Source organism: Carassius carassius, chromosome 28, assembly GCF_963082965.1.
Source record: "Carassius carassius chromosome 28, fCarCar2.1, whole genome shotgun sequence".
NCBI classification, from domain to species: domain Eukaryota; kingdom Metazoa; phylum Chordata; class Actinopteri; order Cypriniformes; family Cyprinidae; genus Carassius; species Carassius carassius.
This window is the reverse complement of record NC_081782.1, coordinates 24,249,857-24,276,877: the sequence shown is the minus strand read 5'-3', so window position 1 is coordinate 24,276,877 and position 27,021 is coordinate 24,249,857. Positions and strand designations below refer to the sequence as shown.

The window sequence follows — 27,021 nt, the reverse complement described above, 5'->3', positions numbered from 1 at the left end:
AGCCACTAAATTATTAGCAACCAAAACTCTTCCCCATTTCCAGCGAGACAATCGGGTACACACTCTTTCCTCTAAACCCTCCCAATTTAACATTTGAAACTCACGTGTCCCAAAACAAATACCTAAAATCTTTAACCCCTCTTTTTTCCATGCAAGACCCCTGGCAACTGTGGATGATTCTCATCAAAAAACTGCCCTGCCCAAAAGGCCTCACTTTTATCCCAGTTCACTTTCGCAGATGAGGCCTTTTCATACACATTAAGTGCACTAACCAGGGCATCAATGTCTCTTTCATGATTAACAAACACTGTCACCTCATCAGCATATGCACTTACAGTAATACTTGAACTCTGAGATAAACCAGGAAAAATAAAACCAGACAAAGTTCTACGTAAGTTAAAAAGAAGAGGCTCAATGGCAATGCTATAAAGTTGCCCTGATAAAGGACAACCTTGTCTGATATCCCTTGAAACTGGGATTGGCCGGCTTAGCCCACCTCCCACTTTACAAATGCAAGCAGCACCAGAATACAGCAATTTGATCATATTTAGGAAAAAAACACCAATACCAAAAGCTTTTAAAACATTAAAAAGATAGCCATTTCTCTTGGTCTAAAGAAAATAAACCAACTTTCAATTCAAAACTTTTACAAATATCTAAAATATCCAGAATTAAAAACAAATTATCCATTATTGTTCTCTCTGGGATACAATAAGTTTGATCTTTTTGATAATCAAGTTTAGATATTTTTTAAATCTATTAGCAAGACACTTAGACATAATTTTGTAATCAGTGGTCAGTAATGCAACGGGTCTCCAATTTTTTAAAAGAGATAAATCTCCCTTGTTTGGTAATAAAGATAACACAGCACGTTGAGAAGATATAGGCAAACAACCATCTTTTCTACATTCACAGAAAACCTCATATAAGTCTTGTCCAATAAATTTCCAAAAATGCTTGTAAAATTCGGAGGGCAACCCATCAATACCGGGAGATCGTCCAATGCCAAGCTGACCAACTGCAGTAGTGAGCTCTTGAAGAGAAAGTTCAGTGTCCAAATCAATCTTAGAGTCTGAGTCTATTTGAGGAAAGTCTTGAATTAGCTGTTCGGCACAGTCAGTATCACATTGTTCAGCAGCATATAGACTGGAATAAAAATCCACTACATGATGCCTCATCTCTGTAATATTACTGGTCACCCTCTCATCACGAAGGCGAAGACATGACATCTGTTTCTGTTGTGCCACTTTGTGCTCCAAATTAAAAAAAAAAAAAGCACTAGGAGCATCCATGTCATTAACAGAGACAAACCGAGACCTCACAAGAGCTCCCTTCAACCTTTCATTCAAAAACAAACCCAGTTCTCTCTTTTTTTCTTGCAGATTGTTAAACAGATTAGAATCATATCTATTAATTAGATCCACCTCCATATTTGATATGTCCTTTTCAATTGACTGAATCATTTCTCTTAATTTAATAGTGGAATTAGCAGTATGTTGCAAACAAAACATTTTCATGTTTAAAATTTTCAAAACTGCCTTTACACGATCTCCACTGTTGCCAAAAAATCTCAAAGTGTTTACAAAAATTAAGATCCTGAAGTAATTTAGTGTTAAAATGCCAATAAGATGACTTCTTTAAACACTTGGACATATTTATAATAAGAGAAACCAAATGATGATCTGTGTACCTTACTGGAGTGATAAAACAATCAATACTCCGACAACTAAGATGATTAGACATATATATCCTATCCAATCGAGCAGCGCTGACTCTATTATCTGTCATTTTAATCCAAGAATATTGTCTTACTTGTGAGTGTTTGATCCGCCACATATCTAAAAGGTCTACTTCTCTAACTATTCTTGATAATTGAGATGAAGACTGAAGGTGAGGTTCTTCATTTGTGCAATCAATAGTGAAATTCTCAGTACAATTCCAATCGCCTCCCATGATTATATTTCCATCAGCACAGAACATTAGAGCACTTCTTAAAATACTGAAAAAAATTGTTCATGTCCCACATTAGGTGCATAAGCATTTACAAAGTAAAAATAACTCCATCAATGTCAGCCTTTACTATTACTAGTCTTCCATTTACAAGTTCCTCTTTTTTTTTTTAACATTAACTCTTAGATCTGGAGAAAATAAGACTGCAAGCCCAGCACTCACAATAGATTTATGGCTAAGTATGTTTTGCCCTTTCCACCATAATCCCCAGTCTAGTTCATTAGAAATATCGTTATGAGTTTCTTGAAGGAAAATAACATTGTTTTTTTTTGCTCTGTTTCAAACACAAGAGCTCGCTTACATTCATCCCTTCCACCGTTAATGTTAAGTGAGCCAACCCTCAAGACTTCCATAAAAAATACTGGAGTAAAGAGCAGACCGGCAGAAAAAAACAGAAGAAGACACCATGTGATGCATGAAAAGATCAATAACTAAAGTACTTTTAACGTTCTCTTTTTCTCCATTTTCCGATCCTTTCTAACTGTGGTTAAATGCTTCTTTAAAACGAAACCGCTTTTTTTCGCTCAGGAGGTCAACCCCCACATTCTTCTGAAGAAAAGTAACTGACTTTATGAATTTTTCTACATAAGGAAAGAATTCCTTCACATCCACCTGCTTTCCAAAAGTATTATCTAGAAACTGATCAATTTCCTCTAAAGTATATAGAGAGAGCTCCTTTTGGGGATCTTGAGAGTTCTCTTCAAACCCACACTGTGAGCAAGAGTCCATCTCCAGCAAAGAATCAGACTCATCTGACAGACCATCCTCTGCTGCAGTCATTGAATCTGTTCGACTCTTCTCTGCACCACACTGAGCATAAACAGTACTTGGAAACACACTCTCGTCACATTTATCGTCCTGTTCATTAACTAAACATGCTTTACTCTTAACCGCATCATCATCATCAGCAGCAGCAGCAGCAGCAGCAGCAGCATTATTTGAACTTGTTGCCGCTACCACCCGTATCTCTGACGTATTCACTGCTACATTTAAAGCTATATTTAGCTCTGCCTGCCTTACCTCCATGAGGCCTGTAATCACCTCCTGTCCCATTTGTATGGATGAAACCTGAGCATCAGTCTCTATCACATTCACTGGGCCAACGTTTTCCTGTTCGCGATCTTTATGCGGACACATCTGCCGTTTGTGGCCAGCATCGCCACATACAAAGCAGCGTAAACTTCCGGTAGTTGCATGAATGCTCCCCCTTTATGTTTTATACGAAAAGAAACATTGTGTACGATCTGGTGATTCTAAAAACATGTAAACCTGTCTCCTAAAAGACATGACATGCTTAATGCAGGGTTCTTACACCCCAAAGAAATCGCTCTGAATGGACTAGCAATCTTACCAAACCGCACTAGTTCATGCTCTAACACGTCATTAGAGATGAACGGTGGCACATTCGAAATCACAATTTTACTAGATGCATCATGCAGCGGTGTTACTTGCACTAATTCATCTTTAATGATAAGCCCACTTTCGATCACTTTCTCGCACGCTCACCTTCACCGTCTTCAAACAACACGAGCTTGTCTTGCTCCCTCGCGCATATTAATCAAAATCAATTGACATGATGGTGTCGAACAAAAAAAAGCAAAACTATCCAGTGATGAAATGTTTTCTGTGTTGTCAAATCTTGTGCGATATCCTAAACTGCAGAGATAATTACACAACGCGTGCCGTACACATCTGATTCGCGATTTAATGATTCCTTTGAACCGATTCAATTTAATGAATGGTTTAAACAACTGACCTGTCCAAGACTGAACTCACCAGACGTCTGAATTGGTGTTGTGGTGGATGTTGGTGAGCCTAGGTCAGGTTAGTTGAGTCTTTTATAAAATGGAATTTGTTTACAGTAAAGAATACATAACATTATTTTGGTTTAATAAACTTTATTAAATTATAGAGTTAAGTGCGCACACTCTTTAACGTTTAGTTTGAGTTTATTCTTACCATTTCTTTTGTCTGTTGCGTCTGAGTCCCATGAGCGGGTGTACCAGCAAAAGGGGTTCGGATGGAAACATCGGATGTATATATAGGGTTCCGGCCAATGATCGGGTCACCACCATTCCGGTCCCTGTTCAGGGGGAGCTCCAAGGACTATTTGTGCTTCCTTTTCTTTGTTTGTTTATAAGAAGTACATTTATTAAGTGGAAGTCATTTGATCGTATTGTTTGAAGTGTGTGTTCATGTGTATTTGATGTTTTCATATTTGTTTATTGTGTGTAATGGCCATTATATGTTTGTGTATCCCCCTTTTGGTGTTAATTGGTGCTGGACACCAATGTATAAATTCGTTAACTGTTTCTGTATAAGGGGAGAGGGTTTTGTGAGAGGACAGGTCCTGTAGTCCCTAGACCTCTGTAAATGTTTGAGAGGCAAATGCAGTGTCTCATCTTTATTATACATTTTTGTTTGGTTTTATTTTATTCTTTGGTATGTTTGGTTTACCTCAGTTGGGTTAACATTTGCTTTACTTTTGTAACCCCATTCTGTGGAAATAAACCCCTAAACGTTTGCAGTAGCCTGCTGTCTCCGTGTACCTTTTTTCTTACTGGTCACATCTATCACAGGTGTATAAAAAAATCTGTAACACTTTACAATAATGTTCTATTTATTAAACTATTTAACTACATTATTTAACATTTACTATTACTAAATTGAACTTCTACAACATTGTTAATTTCAACATTTAGGCTATAGCCTTCATTGTTGAAATCAAAAGTTGTACAGTATTTGTTGACCGAGTTTATACTAGCTTTTCTGCATCAGAAACAGGTAACATATTTCGTAGCTTGGCAATGTTTCTAAGATAGAAGAATGCTGTTTTTGTAACATGGAAAACATGGTTTTCAAAAGACAATTTGTGGTCTAATATAACACCCAGATTTTTGACTGTAGAGGAAGTAAATCTGTCTAGTTGCAAACTGTAGTCTACTAGATTCTGTGTACTGTTTTTTTTTTTATATATATTTTTTAATATCCCTGTTTTTAGCCCTGAATTTAATTGGAGAAAATTATTGGTCATCCAGTCTTTTAAATTTTTAACACACTCTGTTAGCTTAGATAATTTAGAAGTTTCATCTGATCTCGTTGAGATATATAGTTGAGTATCATTAGCATAACAGTGGAAACTAATCCTGTATTTTCTAATAATATTACCAAGGGGCTACATATATATTAAAAATAGAAGAGGCCCTAGGACAGAACCTTGTGGCACTCCATATTTTACTGGTGATAAATGAGATGACTCCCTATTTAAATAAACAAAATGGTAGCGGTCAGACAGGTAGGATCTAAACCATCTCAGAGCCTGCCCTTGAATACCTGTATAGTTTTTTAATCAATCTATGAGTATGTCATTATCTATGGTGTTGAACGCAGCACTAAGATCAAGTAAAACTAGCAATGAGATGCAGCCTTGATCTGACGCAACAAGCAAGTCATTAAAAATTTTAACGAGTGCAGTTTCTGTGCTATGGTGGGGCCTGAAACCTGACATTCTGAAATTCTTCATACAGATCTTTTTTTTGCAGGAAGGAGAAGAAAAAAAAGAAAAATTGGGGAAAAAAACTTACAAAACTCCTGATAAGATAATAATAATAATACGATTCTTACTAATAAAAACTATAAAACACACTAAGGATTACTAAGGATTGATGAGCTGCTGGATTCATGAATATTAATCAGGTTTTGTGTGTTCGCTCGAACTGATTTGCTGAAATCAAAACAGGGACGATAATAGGTGAGCGCCAGGCAATGAGATTGCTGTTCGCGCATTAACTACCCCACTACCGGAAAACCCAGCTGTTCTTAAAAGCTGAAGTCTTCCATAGGAACGCCACTATTTTGACAGGATAATACAACAAATAATATTGTTTAAATATTGCATGTCAATCCCCTCTCTCTCTCTTTCTCTATGTGAGTGAAAGTGACGGCGATTTGTGCTCCTTAACACTAGAGTTTACGGTACATTATACAGGTGCGTTGCGCATCCATTGAGGAAAAAAAAGCACAGATTGTCTGACGGAGAGTCAGAGAGCTTTCGCGAGTGAAAATATCTGTGCTAAACTTAGCCTCCAACTAACACACTGGCGAGTAAAATCTGAGAATTTATTAGCCATTGGCTAATATTAGACATCATTTAGTAGCCAGAAGGAAGATTTAGTCGCATATGTGAGTGATTTACTCGCAATGTAGAGGGTTGACTTACTAGCCACAGAGCTAACTTCTGAAAAAGTACTTCAAGACTGGAAATAAAATGCATCCCCCGGACAGCAGTTATTAGACACGCGACCGATAATACTGTTTGTTAGTTTGCTTATTATGCCGTTAAAAACAATAAGATAATTACAAACTGTCCATATAATCTAAAATGTTGCAGGATTCTGGAGGAAAATGAACTTTCCGGGGTCTAACAGAGACGTGACAGTATGCGGAAACTTGTGCGCGATAACGAATTCAACTCTTCATGCGATCTTGTATATCATGATATTACACTTTATTGCGTGTTGTACACACACCAGGGATGGAAATTAACTTTTTTTTGTCCACCGGCCGGGTGAAACAGTACGCTATTTTTATTTACCCGCCACGGTGGCCGGTAGGTGAAGCGAGTTTACCCGCCACAACAAAAAAACATCCGCATTTGGCTGGTGGCGGGTGCTAATTTCCATCCCTGATTCAGGGGTTTAGAATTTCATGAATTTAAAGGTAAAATACTTTTAAAAGTAAGCTGAAATGCCCAGCAGACAAGTGATTTGCATATTTAAACTTGATAAAAAAAATGTAATCATTCAAACTTTTTTATTGTAAATGTAGGCTTTAGGCCTACTTGCAGGATTCAAAAATAAATAACAAGATGTATTTTTCAGCATTGCAAGATTTATATTGGTATTATTCACTAACATAACGCTGCAGCGATGCACAGGCTCCTCTTACAGTGGTCAGTTATTATTAAACATACATATACATACATAAACATATATACATAAAGTGTTGGACAAGTTACTTCAATAATGTAACATTGTAAATGTACATTATTGAGTACTAGTTACTGTCCTTTGCAAGTAATTTGTTACATTACAATACATTACAATATAACTCTCTGAATTTTAATGCGTTACACTACTTTTGAGTTACTTTTTATTTATTTTGACCAAAATATCCACAGAAGTTTGACATTCTAAAATGCTAAAATGTAGTTTATTGCTCATTATACATCCAGAGGGTGATGTGCTAGATCTACTATAGCATAAAATTATAATATTATTCAGAAACCAGTATGTAGTTTAGGACTGCACGATTCTGGATAAATTGAGAATCACAATTTTTTTTGGTCTCATATAAAGAATCACAATTCTCCTACGATTCTGAACTAAATAAAATTATTTGAGACAAAATATTATTGCTGCAGTCTATTTAAAAGGGTCTAATTAATCTGATTGAATTATTAAACATTTTAATATACACTACAAGTCCCAAAGTTTTTTACTAATTCTCTTCTGCTCACACAGCCTACATTTATCAAAAATACAGCAAAAGTAGTAATGTTATACATTTTTACAGCTTAAAAAACTGCTTTTTATTGGAATATATTTTAAAATGTCATTCATTTCTGTGGTCAAAGTTGTATTTTCAGCATCATTACTCCAGTCTTCAGTGTGACATGATCTTCAGAAATCAGTCTAATATGCTGATTTGCTGCTCAGGAAACATTTTTTCATTATTATTATTATCATTATCAAAAGTATATAAATGAATGCTTTTATTTGCAAGGATTCTTTATATTGATCAAGTGTGACAGACATTTATAACAAAATATTTCTATTTCACATAAAGTTTGTTCTTCTGAACTTTCTATCAAAAAAACCTGAAAAAAAATCTACTCATCTGTTTTCAGCATAATACTACTACTACTACTACTACTACTACTACTACTACTACTAATAATAATAATTAATCTTTTTTGAAGAACAAATCAGGATATTAAAATAATTTCTGAAGATCATGTGACACTGAAGACTAGAGTAATGATGCTAAAAATTCAGCTGTGCATCACAGGAATAAATTACAGTTTAAAATACATTCAAGTAGAAATTTTAGAGTAGAGATATTGTAGAGATTTTAAATTGTAAAAATATTTCAAACTTTTGCTGTTTTTGCTGTACTTTGGATCAAATAAATGCAGGTTTGGTGAGCAGAAGATACTTTTTTTAAAAAAAAAAACATTACACATCTTATGATTCAAAAACTTTTGTCTGGTAGTGTATATATAATATATTTAAACCCCCATTTTTTATATTAGAATGATGAAAAGTTGTTTGAATCACTGATTCAACGACTCACTCATAAACCTACAGTAGGTAGACATCCAAAATGTTTTACCGCCGCACATACCGCCGCCGCGGCATCTGTAAAGTGCATTTGCAGCTTTTGACCGCTGAGTGGCACTTTAATCACAAGTTATCAAACTAGCGCATCACAGCACATTTTCGCAAATAGCCGTCAGTTTTGCCTCGCTGATGTGTTACATTTGACGGCTTCGGTCACGGAAAATGAAAGAAAAACTATAGTTAAAATATTTAAAATATTTAATATATTTAATGTGTAAAATTCACAGATGAAAGTTTGGTACTTATGAAGTTATGTGCATTTCTTAGAACAAATTCAAGCAGTATAAATGTCAAGCCTGTGCCTGAATCTGTGCTTATATTTTCTCAAAGTTACATGGTATTAAACCATATTTTAGATTTGATACATTTAAAAGGTGTGTAAAATAATCAGTAAAAGAAACAGACAAACTCTTATAGCCTGTAACATCCCGCTCGACTCTTGCAGTCATTATAACCTGATCAAGCCATAGCTAAATATGTTTAAAATGAATTCTTGCTGAATATGCATTTATAATACGGGCTGTTGGCATGAATTGTACTCTTGATGGATGCTCTTGGAGCGAGTGAAAACCACGACGCTCAGACTCTTAATATCCACTCCTCGCTCCAGTCAGAATCACTCCGCTCCGCTCATCCACTGCTCGGCAGCATGTCTCTGTGTCAGACTCGCGTGGAAGGTTGAGCCCACTCGGAACTATGGGAGCCTCGAGTGGAGCGTCGGTGGAAAATTGCAAATTGCCGATGTAAATTTACAAATTCGAGTTAATCGATTTATCACCCAGCCCTACTTGCCTTCATATAATTTAATAAAAAAAAAAATGCAGCTGCGTTTAAATGCAGGTGTGTAAAATATGTGCAAGATTTGCACTGCATGTGTGATGGTAGATGTGCAGCATTTATTCTTATTTGTTTTATCTTCATTACAAATCTTGTTTGGTTTTATTTTGGATAATTGCATGTAAAAAAATAATTTACGTTGTAATGCATATGCAAAATTTGAATTAATATTCATATTCAAGTGTTTGTGCAAAAATTATTAATGGGCATTAATGACAGGGCGCATTAATATTCAACAATCTGTGAATGTTGCATTTCTCTCGCCGGAGAGAGTCAGCACTGTGAATTTCATCTTGCAGCCGACAAGGAAACATTTGTTTATTAATAAATAATTAAAATGTCTCATTTTTCACAATTAGGCTACTTTTGCATGTGCTTTGTGGCAAACTTAATGCATGTGCTTGAGCGCGGAATATATTAATACTTATGTAAATTTAATATAAACCTCTGATAAGTTGAATATAACAAATGAACGACTAGAACTAGAAAAATCTTATGTGGGGACATCCATTTTTTAGTCTATAACCAAAACAACAGTATAAACCTGTTCAGCAAGTCTGAAAGCCTCATAAAACACTGTCAATATGAAAGAGCACGAGATTCACACCTTTATGTCGACCCCCACAAGCCATACATTACTACCCCCAAAAAACCCAACCCCCTTCAGCTGAACTGAATTGGGTCTGTTTTTTGGCTGTGAAGAACAATGTGTTTTCATGTTACTGAGTTGAAACATGCCTGTACTCAGCAGCACTACTCTTTGTATTCATTATTTTCTCGCAGCCCATATTATTATTTTCACAAGACGATAATGATAATAACAAATTATAAATTGATAATCATCATTTTACGAAAATCGTTGTTATTTGTGATCGTAGATGTTTGCGGAAGGCTTTAAGACCAAGCGGAATCCTCTGCAGCTGCTCCCGCCTCACAGCGCGGGGGACTCTGCTCACTGACGCAGCTTCACCGTCTGTGGTTTGACTTTACTGAATCAGATTGAGGCGAATAAAACTTATTGATCAGGAGCCCAACATTTAGCAAGCAGGAAAACATTAACATTAATAAACCTGAAGGAAGACGTATTTCATTGAGCTAATGCTGTTAAATAGAGAGTTAAAAAGAGAGAGAGAGAGAGAGAGAGAGAGAGAGGAGAGGAGAGGAGAGAGAGAGAGAGAGAGAGAGAACCAGTCTAGGACTATTCTTAAACTTGGAGCTCATTATATTGAAGTACAAATCCAAACACCAGAAACGTTATGCATTTTATGAATAATGAAATTTTATGAAAAGTATGCATTTAATTTATTCACATGCTGTATGGTTGAAATTATATTTTAGTTTACAACTTTAAGTTCCATTGTTTAAAAAAAAACGCTTTATTGGCTAACGTTTCATAAACCTTTAGTTGTTATGCTCTAAAATCCAATGCCATTTGTAATTTCACAGTATTTTCACCTCCTAAATCACTAACCTTTGTCACAATTCTATAATGGTCAAATTTACTCAGGCCAATGGTATTTTTTAACGATATTTATTTATTTATTTTTGAATAATTGTAGCCTACATAAACAGGTGAAGCAAAACAAATATTTGGATCGTCCCTTGTTTTTCCCCTTATTTTCTTAAAGAATAAACACTTATTTTCTACAAGAATAAACAAAACATATTACTAATTCATAGAAATAATTTAAGCAGTTAAAACCAATTATACTTATTATACCTATAAATACTATTAAACTAACTTTAAAACCTCAAGGAGTTTATAAATTGAAAAGGATAAAATGTCACAGTGCATGTTAAATAGCCTAAATGAACTTGTGTTAACAATATAATTAGAACTAACAATATAATTTGATTTTTTTAAATTAACAATTCCTGTATAAAATGGGACAGCAACCTTTATATCAAACATCCACAGCTGAGCAATGCAAGAGGCGGATCTGCACCAGAGCACGCGAAATGATTATGCTGCTCAAAGTCATTTGAAAAATGCAATGCAATGAAAAAAAAAAGAAACAAACAAAAACCTGGATAGCCTAGATTAGGCCCATGCAGGCTCTGCTCTGAAGTATATAATAATTATAATAACTGTTAACCCAGAGTAACAAATTTTAATGGATTAATCGCCTATTTTAATTTGCTGCATGTTTTCTTAATTTTTTTTAAACACGCTAAAAAATAAATTACATTTGTGAGAGGAAAAAAAATATGTTTTTTATATAGCGCTTTAAACAAAATACATTGCGTGAAAGCAACTGAACAACATTCATTAGGAAAACAGTGTCAATATGCAAAATGACAGTTAAAGGCAGTTCATCATTGAATTCAGTGATGTCATCTCTGTTCAGGTTAAATAGTGTCTGTGCATTTATTTGCAATCAAGTCAACGATATCACTGTAGATGATGTGTCCCCAACTAAGCAAGCCAGAGGCGACAGTGGCAAGGAACCGAAACTCCATCGGGGATAGAATGGAAAAAAAAACTTGGGAGAAACCAGGGCCAGTTCTCCTCTGACCAGACGAAACCAGCAGTTCAATTCCAGGCTGGAGCAAAGTCAGATTCTGCAGGAGAATAATCTGGTTCCTGTGGTCTTGTCTTGGTGGTCATCTGAGACAAGGTCTTTACAGGGGATCTGTATCTGGGGCTCTAGTTGTCCTGGTCTCCACTGTCTTTCAGGGATGTAGAGGTCCTTTCTAGGTGCTGATCCACCATCTGGCCTGGATACGTACTGGATCCGGGTGACTGCAGTGACTAGGGCTGGGTATTGTTCAAAATCTTTCAATCCGGTGCCAATTTCGATACCTCAGTTTCAATACCGGTTCCTAACGATACTTTTTTCGATACCATATGTTTTAAAATCCATTTCAACATCAACACAAATACATTAAACACAAAAATTTTATTTTTTCACCTTAATTAAAACAAATTCACACTCAGGATAACATTATTAATACAACTGGTTGTGCTTTTTGGATAGGGGTGCGCCAGCAGACACTCATGATTGGTATCAATCCTTACTTGGCCAAAATAAAAAAAATAAAAAAGAGAAACCTTTTTGCCACAACATGAACATATTATAAATAAATAAATAAATAAATGATATTGTGTACAGACTAATATTGAACCAACTAAAATGCAAAGGAATGTAAAAAAAAAAAACCTTTTTAGTGCAAAATCATACTGTATTTGTAGCAAACCTTTAACAACAAACCCCGTGACTGCTTATGGGGATGCATTCGGTTTAAGTAGTGAAATTCAGGGGCGGACTGGGACCAAAAAGTGGCCCTGGACTTTCTGGCCCACAGCAGCCCACCACATCATAACGCAAATGCCCCTGTTTTGATGTAATTTATTAATTTAATATTTAAGTATACAGTTTGTGGATTTTAACCAATAGGGCAACTGATTCTCCGTTGAAAAAAAAAAAAAAGTACAGCAGCTGTTCATTTAGCGACTCCTAGTGAGCGATACATACTCATCAAGACACAAACATTCTGCTAGAACTCACACTTTGCATTCAGTTAGCAGATCCATACGAATCATGCATGAAATAGAAGTTTATAAAGTCAAACGATAGCTTTATGTGCTTTACAGATGAACTTGAAGTCTTTATTCATTTGAGATGTTCAATAATAGATCATCTTTGGCTTGGTAATATAAGTTCATGATCCGATTAGTGAACAGGTGATTCTTTTGAGTCAATCTTTTAAGATAATCATTTATTTTGTTTAACGAAACCAGTGTTTAACAAACTGGATAGATCTGAGGTGCAGGGCTCGCAAAATCGTAAACCCCACGTCCCGGGGTCTATTGTGTTTTCCAGTCCGAAGGGCTATCGTGAATAGTGATGTAAAATTCCTAACTTGATTTCGCGTTGTTCACTCGCTTGAAGGGGCGAAACGGATCGTAGTTTATCGTTTGCATTTGTTTCTGAATCTTGCTGATTCAAGCGTTTTAAACAATTCGCGCGCGTTCAGAGCTTGCGCGCACTCATTCAAAGCACGCGCTGCAAGCAGCATTTCAGACAATGTGCGTACAGAGAATGAATTCATCTTTCGCGTATCGTAACTTCTGAATGAACACATACACACAATTATCTTAAAATAATTGTCTCTGCAAGTATTCTCGTAAACACAGTCTGTTATGTTTTAAGTGAACGTATACAGTGGCCTGCTGCTCAGAGAAATTTGCTGTACCGGATAAATCTGTCTCTCTCTCTCTGTTATTTAGACAACGTGAAAGGGGGCGTGTTTCAAGATACGGTATGAAGTAGACCAAACTAAACAGGGAGGGAGGGCAAAACACTCATCCAAACAAATGCTTCATTAAATTGGTGGCTACACTTTAGACCTCTTTGGCATTGTAAAACGGAAACGTTTTGAGAAAAAACAACTACACTTGTGTTGTGTGGCTGCGAGTATCTTCAGAAATCCTCCCCGTCATGTCACGTGGTGGTGGACAGCCAATCACGGCGAATTTAGGTCCTCACATGCACGTATGCTACAAGCTCACACAGACACAGCCGCTTGACAAAAAAAAAAAAACGGCCGCTTGGCTTTTAAAAAACCGAAATTTGGCACCGAAAGATAAATCATTTTTCGTTCGATACCATAAAGGCATCGAAGTTCTGTACCCAGCACTAGCAGTGACCCTCTGATCTGGATATAGACTGGATCTGGTGGCTACGGTGACCTCGGAATAAGAGAGAAACAGACTAAATTACCGTAGATGCCATTCTTCTAATATTGCGATCAAATAGCACACCTTGGTTCCTAACTGATGACGAAGAATTGACAGAGCAGCCATCAAGTCTTAGACAGTGTTTTAGGTTAATACATGCAGAGTTTTTAGGTCCTATAATTAACACCTCTGTTTTTTCAGAATTTAGCAGTAAGAAATTACTCGTCATCCAGTTGTTTATATCGACTATGCATTCCATTAGTTTTTGAAATTGGTGTGTTTCACCGGGCCGCAAAGAAATATAGAGCTTAGTATCATCAGCATAACAGTGAAAGCTAACACCATGTTTCCTGATGATATCTTCCAAGGGTAACATATAAAGCGTGAAGAGTAGCGGCCCTAGTACTGAGCCTTGAGGTACTCCATACTGCACTTGTGATCGATATGATACATCTTCATTCACTGCAATGAACTGATGGCGGTCATATAAGTACGATTTAAACCATGCTAATGCACTTCCATTAATGCCAACAAAGTGTTCAAGTCTATGCAAAAGAATGTTGTGGTCAATTGTGTCAAACGCAACACTAAGATCCCATTAAACTAATAGAGAGATACAACCACGATCAGATAAGAGCAGGTCATTTGTAACTCTAAGGAGAGCAGTCTCAGTACTATGATACGGTCTAAATCCTGACTGGAAATCGTCACATATACCATTTTTCTCTAAGAAGGAATATAATTGTGAGGATACCACCTTTTCTAGTATCTTGGACAGAAAAGGGAGATTCGAGATTGGTCTATAATTAACTAGTTCTTTGGGGTCTTTGGGGTTTTTTGGTGAGAGGCCTACTAACAGCCAGTTTGAAGGTTTTGGGGACATATCCTAGTGACAATGAGGAATTAATAATAGTCAGAAGAGGATCTATGACTTCTGGAAGCACCTCTTTTAGGAGCTTAGGTGGTATAGGGTCTAACATACATGTTGTTGGTTTAGAAGATTTAACAAGTTTATACAATTCTTCCTCTCCTATAGTAGAGAATGAGTGGAACTGTTCCTCAGGGGGTCTATAGTGCACTGTTTGATGTGATACTGTAGCTGAAGGCCGAATGGTTACATTTTTATCTCTAATAGTATTGATTTTAGAAGTAAAGTAGTTCATAAAGTCATTACAGTCATTACTCAACACTTGTTGAGGCTTTATTTTTCATTAATTTAGCCACTGTATTGAATAAATACCTGGGGTTATGTTTGTTTTCTTCTAAAAGAGAAGAAAGGTTTTAGACACTGAAGTGCCTTGAAATTATTTTACCACACTTAAATATTTTTTTATTTGATATCAAAATACATGAAATGAGTCCTGGAGCAATCTAGAAAAGTATTGGGTTGAAAGCCACATGTCTCATGAGTTTCTATTTCAAATCTGAATAAGATATCATGAAAAATGAGACTCATGCAAATATTTTTATGAGACTATGTCTACACCCCCCAAATATAAGAAAATATATTTCCCAATAGTATTGAAGGCCTCCACAAACTATTTAGTCAGTAACCATACCACTGCATGTTTTTTTTTTCAACTATAAAACACTAGACAGAAACTTAGACATCATATAAGTGATTTATTTGAGCACTAGAAAAATACAATAAGAATAATTTGAGTAAGAAAAATAAGAATAAGAAAAATAAAAAAAGATTTAACTTTGTTTGCCAATTACATAAAATCCTGAGATTGCTAGAAATGCAGCATTTACAATGAATTACGATGCAAATAAGTGCTGATGTGCTGATCGCCACAGATGGTAATAACACAAATACACCATAAAGTAAATAATCCACTCTCTCTATTCATATAGACGCGTTCACTTTGATAGCCGTGATCATGCAGTAATAGCGAGCTGATTTGGGCTGATTTGCACTCAAACAGATGGTAATCATACAGATACATTCACATTCAACATAAAACAAACTCTCACATATATAAAAACTGTTGAAAAATAAAACAAAGAAATAGGCGATCGCTATAAATTCCGCCTCCATCAGTTGACAGATGCATCAGAGCGCGTCATGATCCCTCACGAGGGAGCATCAAAATTCAAATATACTAGCTTTCGCCTATCTTTCAATCATTCTTTTTTCCGGTGGATCGTCTATTTCTGTTTGTGACACTGTACGCTGCAAAACCATGCCCTTTTTTTACTACCAAGCCGCAGTTTCTGACCGTGAGTTATTCCATAACGGACACAAACAGTTCTGTCGCTGAAGAACTGAAACATAAACAAAGGAATTATGATCCGTATTACAACCTCATTGCTTCGTTGGACTAAACGTGCTTCATGAGATGTCATTCAGTGGACCCTTACCTTTCTAACTAAACCGGGATTTACAGCTGTGGGTGTGTTTATGCCTTGTTATTACGACGGATCTGGTATGTACGTTTCTAATATTCATGTTTTTATGTGTACTGCTTACACAAATGTAGCAAAAACAGTCTTTATAAGCTTTCCATTGGGAAACAGCGATCTGTCGTCGATGCTTGAGGCTTAGATCTTTATAATGATACATAGTTTGTCAAGATTAAATTTGTCCCGTTTCATTTAATCTATTCATAAACACTGAAACGTTCAAGTTGAGGGGCGTTCAGGATGAGGGCGTCGGGGTGCAGGCTAAGAAGTTAATCTTCCCTGCCTAAACAGAGGATAACTTTCATCTCTAAAATACATTTTTAGAGGGTAATTTAGTTAACCAAACCCTACAGCTGTCTGATAACTCTTCTTTGGTTGTGCAGAGGATAACAAATTTGTACTGGTCTTAAAGGTTCTTTTAGATAGTTACACTCACCAACCCTTGGTTGTACAAAAAGATTCAGTCTGGAACGAAGTCAGATCTTTGTTTAGCTTGAAGTTGCAATCTGGATTCAGGTAGGGATGCATCGATCCGATCCTCGGGATCAGTATAGTCTCCGATACAGGCATTTTCTGTTGATCGGGTATCGGACAGACGAGAACAATCCAAATCCAATCCTGTGTATACTATTCTGTGTTATTGTTGAGCTGAAATATACACAACTATTATAGTTGTGTATATTTAGTAGATTGTGATTAACACAAGAGTGATTATCAGGTCAACACAGAGAAGTATAGAAATTCTATATTGAATTAAAAAAAAATAATAAAAAAAATGGTGCTGGTATCGGATTGGATCGGTATCGACAGATACTCAGAATTTTCGCTATCGGATCAGTTTTGAAAAAATTGTAATGTTGCATTCCTAGATTCAGGTGAGAAGCTCTATCTGGGTCACGGCGCCAAAACGGTTGGAAACTCAGAAGCGAAGACCAGGATACTTTGGGATTTTTTCAGCATAACAGTGTCATTCAAATGCATATGTGCTAATCCAATCAGTCTTAAAAAGCCAAAGAGCAAGGAAGAGTATAGAGACAAAATGACATTATCTCAAACACCTGATTTTCCTGATTTGATCTTCTTGGATATGTCAGCCTTATTACCACAAAATGTAAAACACAATGTGCATAACATTTTTAGTTTATATACTAGTATATTGGAAACTAGATTTAACATTTTATACATTTGTAATCCCACACGTGGCATGATGTCAAATTGTATGCATTCTTGTTTCGTCTAATCTCTTTCTGAATGCAGTAAGTGGCAGCTTCCCACAAAAAAAAAAAGAAAAATACAGGTGAAAGCTGTGAATAATGGTGTGTAGGTAGCACACGCATTCCCTTAAACATTCTGGAATATAAATATTTCCTGAAAGCAATGTTATTCATGTTGTTGTTTATGTTGTTATCTTATTGTGGTAGGTCATTACTTTCACAGTTTTTAGGTTTGTTTTTGTGTGTTCCAGGCTGATGGCCTATGTGCTATAGACCTGTTGAGCTGTGCTGGTCTGATCAATCATTTTGGCCGCAGTCGCTCAGTGGAGAAACTTGAGATCAGTCCAGTTCTTCTGCAGAAAGGAAACACCAGGATTGCACTTTATGGAATTGGTGAGTTTATAACATAAAGCATTATTACATAAGTTATACAGTAGTACTTGTCAAAAGTTTGGAAACATGATTTTTTAATTATTGTTAGTTGTTCCGGTCCTTATTTGGCTGTTAAAGGTCTAGGGGGTAAGAAGAGAAACATTAGGCCAGTTGGTAACTATTGTCAGCAAAACAAACTGGACAAAGTGAATAAGAGAAAGCTATTTCTATGTATTTTAAATATTTGACATTTTAATATTTTGTTTAAACATTTTTAGTATTCTGTGATAAATAGAAATTTCAAAAGAACAGCATCTATTTGAAGAATAATCTTTAGTAACATTATAAATGTTTTTACCGTCACTGTTGATCAGTTTGCATATTTTCTGAATAAAAGCATTAACCCTCTGGAGTCTAAGGGTATTTTTGGGGCCTGGAGAAGTTTTGTCATGCCCTGACATTTGTGCTTTTTTCAGTGTCTTATAAATTTCTAAATGGGTAAAGTCTAATCTCATTGTAATCAGCACAAACTGGGCTATAATAATATGTGAAATGCATGTATGTACATGATTTTATTTTTGAGAAAAAAAATATTATCCGTTGTTAGTGAAAAACTAAAAATGTTAAATCACTTGAATAAGGCCATAAAACACATAAAGAACAATGGTTCCCGGGACTTTTGAGATCTGGAGCTTGTAGCCTAGAATTTTTCTTTCTAAATGATGTGAAAATCATCTTGTTTACTCACTTACAGAAAAAAATGTTGTTGGTAAAAGTCATATACAAGTAGGCGTCAACTATCATGAATATCATTGTGATTTACACCTGAGAAGACAAAGGCCTGGATAATGAGCTGCATTATGAGCCTTTAAGTCAGCTTGTGTCACTGAGAGGGAAGAGTTACAAGAAAGAATGTGAGAACAAAATAAATCTATATAATTTTATGTTTGTAGTTTATTTTGAATATATTTAATTATCCCACAACATAATTTAATATCCACTTGGGGGAGCAGTTAAACAGTTTATTAGGAACAATCAAAGCTGACTTTCAAACTAATTTTTTTGCATCATTACTCCAGCCACACAATCTTTCAGAAATCCTTTTAACAATCTGATTTTCTACAAAAAATATTTATTGTTATTATTATTATTATTATTATTATTAACTTTGAAAAGACCTGAGAATATTTTTCAGGTTTTTTAGGGGAGATAAATTGAAAGAACAGCATTGTCTGTTACATTGTTACAGTTATCTTTGTTACATTTATATTATTTACATCAAGCTTTTGAATGGTATAGTACTGTATATTGTTATTGAAACTTCAGAATATTAAGAGACTTACTAATGTTTATGATCTCTGCTGAATAAAGTGCTTCATTCTTTTTTTTCTGAGGAAATCCATTTCTCAAATCCTCAACCACATTACATCTTTTTGGGGGGAATTATGTCTTATTCCTCTCATCGCGAAGCAAACAGTAAAATAAAAAAAACTTGAAGAACAGTCTTGCTGCTTTTTCTTCTGTGTAGGCATATTCAAGCCACATGCTTCAGTTTGAATCTTAATAGGGTGTTCAGCACGGGGACGTGGTCTCATTAGAAGATAATGAACAGAGACGTGAAAAACGGACATTGCGTTGTTTTCATATGGATTACTTTATCACAGAATATTTTTTTTTCGGCGGCACTTGTTTAGTTTAAAAGCAGACATGCCAAGCTTTCTATAGATATATCTCTCATGTCTCTTCGTTGAGTATTCACTGAGTTACAGTTCATTTTAATGATGTGTTTGTAAATGAAGATCAGCGCAGACAGGCTGCAGACAGCACACCTTGTTTGTTATCTTTATTTTATAAGTGCACAAAGTTTTGTTGTTATTATGTCTGTATACAAAAAAGTAGACCCTTTACAGATTTGATTGATGTATTGCTCTTTTCTGTATGATTAAAACTGAAAGTGTAATTTAAGTTCTTTTCGGGGTTATCAGGAGAAAATGACTCATAACGCGTATACGCGTTAATCAACTCAAGAGGGTTAATTTCTATTAAAAACCCAGACTCACATACTCCAAACATTTGAATGGTAGTATATAATGGTTTCTGCATAAATATGAATTCTTAAGTATCTGTTTTCAACATTGATAATAAGAAATGTCATTAAGAAAATAAGCATATTAGAATGATTTCTGATGGATCATGTGACATGGAAGACTGGAATAATCAGGGTTTCCGCGGGGCCATAAAAAGTCATAAATTTAACAATAAGAATTTAAGGCCATAAAAAGTCATAAAAACGTCCGGATTTTCCATACAAGGTCATAAAAAACATTTAGCCACGTCTTAAATTGATATGCTAGTCCATTAATTTGTTCTTCCATCAAAATGCGCTCACAGCGGCAATGTCATTCATTTGTTTCGCCTGGTGTAGTTCTGTATGAGGAATCTGGGTGGTATCACACTGGTATCACAGCGTTCCAGAACTACTAGGTCCATGCGGCAGCATACAGACTTGTCAGAAGGACTTTCACAGAAACCCGCGCGAACTCCGAACATACTGTATCATACTGAGTCACTGCTTAGCTTAATTGATATCATCCTGGCTATCACAATGGGAAAATTTATCTTTAACGATCTATGGCTCGAAGACGGTGCGTTTAGTAGCTGCCTTAAGCCCGTTGCTAACAATCGGTATCAAGCATCCAAACACAAGACACGGAAAAGCTGAACTGAGTAGCTGGTTACTCACGCGTTGTGTTCGGTGCGGAGAGAGAGCCGCGTATCACGGACAGTCCCTCCTGCACATGAACGAACAAATACTAATCGCAGTTTTGAACAAACAAAAAGATGTGAAAAAGCCCAATTCAGTACCACGGTGTTCAGGTGTTCAGGGCTCACGCAGAGAATGGCGTCTCAAAATGCTTTTACACCGAATTTGCTTCTTTTTGCTCTTGTGCCGACAAATACATACAAAATATTTCAAAATACCCGCCTTGGAAAGTATGCTCAAAAACTTTTTTTTTCAGTTATTTGTCAGTTATTTCTTAAGTGAAAGTAAACAGTTGAGGAAAAAGATGTGTTCATCGTCTCTTAAAGTGACCGCGCCTAATTTAGCTACTCGCTGCTGTAATGTTAATCCAAGAAAATGAAAGAAAAATCACTCACTGCTCTTGACTGCATTACTTTGTTTTTTTAACAAGAATTTATGCACAGTCAAACCAAAAATTATCCAGACTCCAGAAATATTTTTTGATATACATATTTTACTAGTAGGTACAGGACACTGATACATTTATGTAAGTGAGTATAAGCAAACTGTGACATATTATACCCAAAGAATCTTCATACAGTGAACTACTAGTCAGATAGATATAAATGTTTTATCTATCTTTCTATCTATATATAAAATTGGGAACAAAAATTATTCAGCACCTTATAAAGCACCATGCATTGCTTATGTGTTTTTTTTTCTGAATTGCTAATGCAACCTTTTCACACCACAGTCTGAACAAAATTAAGCATTGCTTGGTAATTGGTCAACAAAGTATTGATAGTTGTGTAAATATTGTCATAATAACAGTTGTCTGTAGTTTTGGTTTATTGTTTATCCGTTACGTACATTTCTATCAAAGTTATGACATTATCAAGATGAATTTGTTCGGACAGAGTTTAACTCTAAATTCTTGTCATATTTTATAACCATTTTAGAAGCAATAGCAAATAAACTGTAATAATGTGAGATGTTAAAGGTGTCTGAATAAATTTTGGTTTGATTGTATATTAAATTTTTACATTGAAGACTATCCAGTGCTATTTTACATTTTAATTATTCGGTTTCTGTACCTGGGGACACCTACAAACTTGAAAAAAACTTAAACACTGTGTAAATAGCAAAAATAAATAAAAATGAACGAACATACAAATTAAACAATTTCAAACAGGGCCCACTGGTACAACCTTCAGCGGGGCCCCGCAAACCCCAGCTACGTCCCTGCTTGTGGGTGTTGAATACTGTGACCAAACACCAATAACACTTGTTATTTTGGAAAGTAATGCCATAAAATAATTGTTAATTTACAATGTTACTTAACAATTGTTAAGTGTTCCTGTGTTTTTGATACTCAAGAAAAAGAAGGTGAAGACTTCAGTTTCTTAATCTTAAGAAATAATAGAATAACTCTTTAAATAATAAAACTTGTTACTTTCAAAGTCAATAATAAAAAAAGACTTTTGAAAGGAATTTTAATGACTGAAGTTATTTATCGTAATTTGTGTAGGTCATAAATTCCAATCCTTATAGTCATAAAAAGGTCTAAAAAATCTTAAATTTGACAGATTAAACCCTGCAGAAACTCTGAATAATTATGCTCAAAATTCAGCTTTGCATCACAGGAATAATTACAATTTTAAAATCTATTACAATAGAAAATGTATTTTGAGTTTGTGTACTATTATACAATAAAACATTCTCACATTTAAACTCAAGTCCTCTCATTATAATCAACAAAGTGCAGAAGATGTAAAAAAAAAAAAAAAAAAAGAGCTTTATTAGTTGACAACTTCAGTGATTTTAAATAGGTTATGTGACATTCAGTCAAGTATGGTGGCCCGTACTCAGAATTCGTGCTCTGCATTTAACCCATCCAAAGTGCACACACACAGCAGTAAAAAAAAACACACACACCTAGAGCAGTGGGAAGCCATTTGGGATACGGTGCCTTGCTCAAGGGCACCTAAGTCATGGTATTGCCGGCCCGAGACTCGAACCCACAACCCTAGGGTTAGGAGTCAAACTCTCTAACCACTAGGCCACCACTTCCCCTTAAAGGGAGCTGCTAAAACTAAAAAAAGAAAAGAAATCGTAGCTGCATTTAAATGCAGCATACTATTCCTTATAATATCAGAGTGCAAGATTTGCATGACGCTCAACATTTTTTCTTATGTCTACATATTTTATCTTCATTAAAAAATCTTTTTTTGGTTTTATTTTGTATAATTTCATGTAAAAATAATTCCCTTTGTAATGCATATGCAAAATGTGAAAGACAAATTCAGACAAATTCAGAGTAGACGTCATAGTTACGTCACCTGCTGCTGCACGTTAAACAATAGGTCTATATAATAGGTCTACATAATATTCACATTTCCTGTTCAATAATATATTGTATTAGCCCTACAAACCTTACTATTAACATTTTTACATAAAATTTATTTATTTTATCTCACAATTCTGACTTTTTTTCCTAAAAAATGCAAGTTTATATATCCAAATTCACACTTTATAACTCGAATATTGTTTGAGTTGAGTTTGTCAATTCTGAGAAAAAAAAACCAAGAGCTGAGGGGAAAAGAGAATGACAAGTTGTTTTTCCTTATTAGAATTGTGAGATATAATACCGGAACTGCGAGAATAAAGTCAGAATCGTACTCGGTTTCTAACGTTACCTCGGTTCTCTCTAGAAAAGGGAACGAGTACTGCGTCTTAGCTAAGACGCTACGGGAAAAGTCTCTTTTCACGAAATACTGAAGCAAAAAATTATCCTTAATTTTGAATTTTTGTAAAGCGCATTTGCAGCAGTACACAGCCATAGGCAAGACGGCTCGCTCGCTCATTGGCTGCTCTGCAGCAAGTGCACAGCCTATCGCGCCCATCACGCCACTTCCCGCCGAAACGGGTGTGGCCCAACCCTATAAAAGGAGCTCGAAAAGGCTGACTCACCTGATTTATTTCATCGCCGAAGCAAACCAGAGTGAATCGTACGCACGGCAGAGAACGCAGTACTCATTCCCTCTTCTAGATAGAACGAGGTTACGTTAGTAACCGAGTACGTTCTCTTACGAGAGTTCTCTCGTACTGCGTCTTAGCTAAGGCGCTACGGGAACCCCATGTAAAACGCTGTGCGCGCAGGGATCACACACCAATAAACCTGAAGCAACGCCCAGGATTTACAGTGCACAGTCACCCGAGGGACTCACAGAGAGTCCAGGACAGGAGAGGGGGGGAGCCCTCCGTCCCATATCTAGCAGCACCCGTAGATGCGGCAATACAACATCACACAGTCGAGGCAAGGCCTGACCAATGTGGCAATGCGGGTCTTATGCAATACTGCCCATATAACAGTCGGCAGCGCATAACGCTCACGAACTCAGAATTCCCATCAGGGCCCTGATTCGGCTATACCGACAGCAGCCTTGCTTGCAAGGCGGGAACCTCCAGGTTATAGAACCTGATAAATGTAGACGGCGAGGCCCAACCTGCCGCCATACATATATCCTGCAAGGAGATCCCAGTAGACCACGCCCAGTGTGCACTGGAGTGTGCTCTGACGCCCAGTGGGCACTGAAGGCCCCTGGAAGCGTAAGCTAATGCTATGGCGTCAACTATCCATCTGGATAGAGTATGTCTCGAAACAGCCATTCCCTTGGAACGTCCACTGAATGAGACAAACAGCTGCTCAGTCTGTCGAAAGACAGCGGAGCGAGACACATAAGCTCTTAAAACCCTAACAGGGCAAAGAAGACTCAAGTCTCCATCCTCTCCTGACACCGACAGGGCAGACAGGGCAATAACCTGAGCCCGAAACGCCGTGTTGAGGGACTTTGGCACATAACCGTGCCTAGGTTTGAGTATGACCCTTGAGTCATTAGGCCCAAACTCCAAGCACGACTGGCTCACCGAGAGCGTGTGCAGGTCACCCACACGCTTCACTGAAGCGAGAGCCAACAAGAATACCGTCTTGAACAACAGATGCTGGAGGCTAATCGATTGGATAGGCTCAAAAGGGGGACCCTTCATGGCCTCCAAAACCGCCGCGAGGTCCCATATAGGGACTGACGGAGGTCTGGGAGGATTCAGCCTCCTAGCTCCTCTAAGGAAGCGGATGACCAAATCGTTCCTTCCTATTGACTGACCGAGCGCTGTTTCAGAAAACGCTGTGATAGCCGCCACAAACTTTGAGCGTGGATGGAGCCCTGCCCTTATCCAACAGCTCCTGTAGGAAGGAGAGAACCTCCGTCACCTCACAACTAAGGGGTGAACATCCCCAAGCTGTACACCAGCTGGAGAACACCAACCACTTCGAGGCATACAGCTGTCGTGTCGACAGAGCTCTAGCCTGAGTGATGGTATTTAGCACTCCCACTGAGAGATCAGCGGGTAACCGTTGAGCCCCCACACATGGAGGGACCACAACTCCGGTTGAGGGTGCCAAATCGAGCCCCTGGCCTGCGAGAGGAGGTCCCTCCTCAACGGCACTGGCCACGGGGCGATGTCTGCTATCCGCATCAAATATGGGAACCATGGTAGGTTCTTCCAAAAAGATGCTATAAGCAGTATTGAACACCTCGTTTCTCTCACCCGTTCTATCACCTGCGGAAGGAGGGAGACGGGAGGGAAAGCATAAAGCGGGCAGCACGGCCATCTCCGTGACAGCGCGCTTTCGTTCTTGGAAAAGAACGCGGGGCAGTGAGCGTTTTCGTGGGACGCGAAGAGGTCCACCTCCGCCCTGCCAAATTTCTCCCACAACAGCCGGACTGTTTGCGGGTGTAGAGACCATTCGCCCGTGGGAATGTTGTTTCTGGACAGCCTGTCTGGACCCAGATTCTGTAGCCCAGGCACATGAACTGCCCTCAGCGAGCGCAAGCTGCGCTGAGCCCAAACCAGGAGGCGTTCCGTCAGCCTGTACAGGTTTCGGGACCCGAGACCGCCCTGGCGATTTATGTAGGACACCACAGACATGTTGTCCGAACGGACTAAGACGTGGCGGCCCTTGATTCGGGGACAAAAGCGCGTCAGCGCGTTCTCCACTGCCAGCATTTCCAGACAGTTGATATGTTGGAGCTTTTCCCGTTCTGACCACAGGCCAAAGGACGGTCTGCCCTCGAGCAGCGCTTCCCATCCCGAAGTGGAGGCGTCCGTCGACACCATCTTCACTTTTGAGGAAGTCCCCAGGTTTACACCTGATTGGTACCAGTCGTTTGCTGTCCAGCCTGATTGACCTTGAGACGCAGTCGACCAGATACCCGCGCTTTCAGCCAGAACTGCAGGGGGCGCATGCGGAGCAGGCCCAACTGCAGAACCGGAGATGCCGAGGCCATGAGACCCAGCATCCTCTGACGTTCTCTGAGCGAAACAGTCGCGCCGCAGCAAAGCGAACTCGCCACGCGCTGAATGCCCAACGCGCGCTGTGGTGACAGCCGCGCCGTCATGGAACGTGAGTCCAGAGCTAAACCCAAAAACAGTATCGTCTGACTGGGGTTCAGCGAACTCTTCGCCCAGTTGACACTGAGACCGAGTTTCTCGAGGTGATAGAGTAAAACGGCCCTGTGCTCCACGAGCTCCGCTCGTGATTGAGCCAGAATCAGCCAGTCGTCCAAATAGTTCAGCACTCGCATGCCTCTGAGTCTGAGAGGAGCGAGCGCTGCGTCCATGCACCTCGTAAATGTACGAGGAGCTACGGACAAGCCGAACGGCAGGACTGTAAACTGGTATGCCTGGCCCTCGAAGGCGAATCTCAAATATCGCCTGTGATTTGACGCTATCTTAACTTGAAAATACGCGTCCTTCAGATCTATTGACATGAACCAGTCTCCTCTGCGAATATGCGCGAGGAGCTTCCTGGTCGTAAGCATTCTGAAACTGCGTTTCACCAATGCCTTGTTCAGCTGTCTTAGATCCAGTATGGGCCTGAGACCCCCGTCTCTCTTGGGCACCAGAAAGTATCTGCTGTACAGCCCCCCCTCGCTTTGAGCTTGAGACACAGGCTCTACAGCCCCTTTGCTCAACAGTTTTGATATTTCGGCCCGAAGTATGTGTGCTACTTCTGTTTTGACTGTGGTTTCGACGCGCGCTAAAAAGCGCGGAGGGCGTCGAAAATCTGTAGCGAGTTTCCTCTCTTTATAATGCCTAGCACCCAATCCGAAACCCCTGGAAGCGCTGACCATGCATCTGCATGAATGGCTAAGGGCTGAATGCGAAGCGCGCTCTGTTGACTGGGCAACGGCGGCGCTTCGGTGTGCTGTTACATGGGCGTTACGTCTGTGGCATTTGAGGCGGGGAGCGCGTTGATCACAGCGGGCAGATCGCTCCTCCTCGACCCCGTCCCGG

The 27,021-nt window shown here is 38.0% G+C and overlaps 1 protein-coding gene across 1 annotated transcript in view; it reads left to right on the top strand.

Moving 5' to 3' along the window:
• mre11a (MRE11 homolog A, double strand break repair nuclease) overlaps window positions 1–27,021 on the top strand; it is a 254,367-nt gene that overhangs the window by 41,213 nt on the left and 186,133 nt on the right. The window contains exon 6 of the mRNA XM_059514860.1: window positions 17,801–17,942. Within this exon, the coding sequence (XP_059370843.1) occupies window positions 17,801–17,942 (142 nt within the window). The remainder of the gene's footprint in view (window positions 1–17,800; window positions 17,943–27,021) is intronic.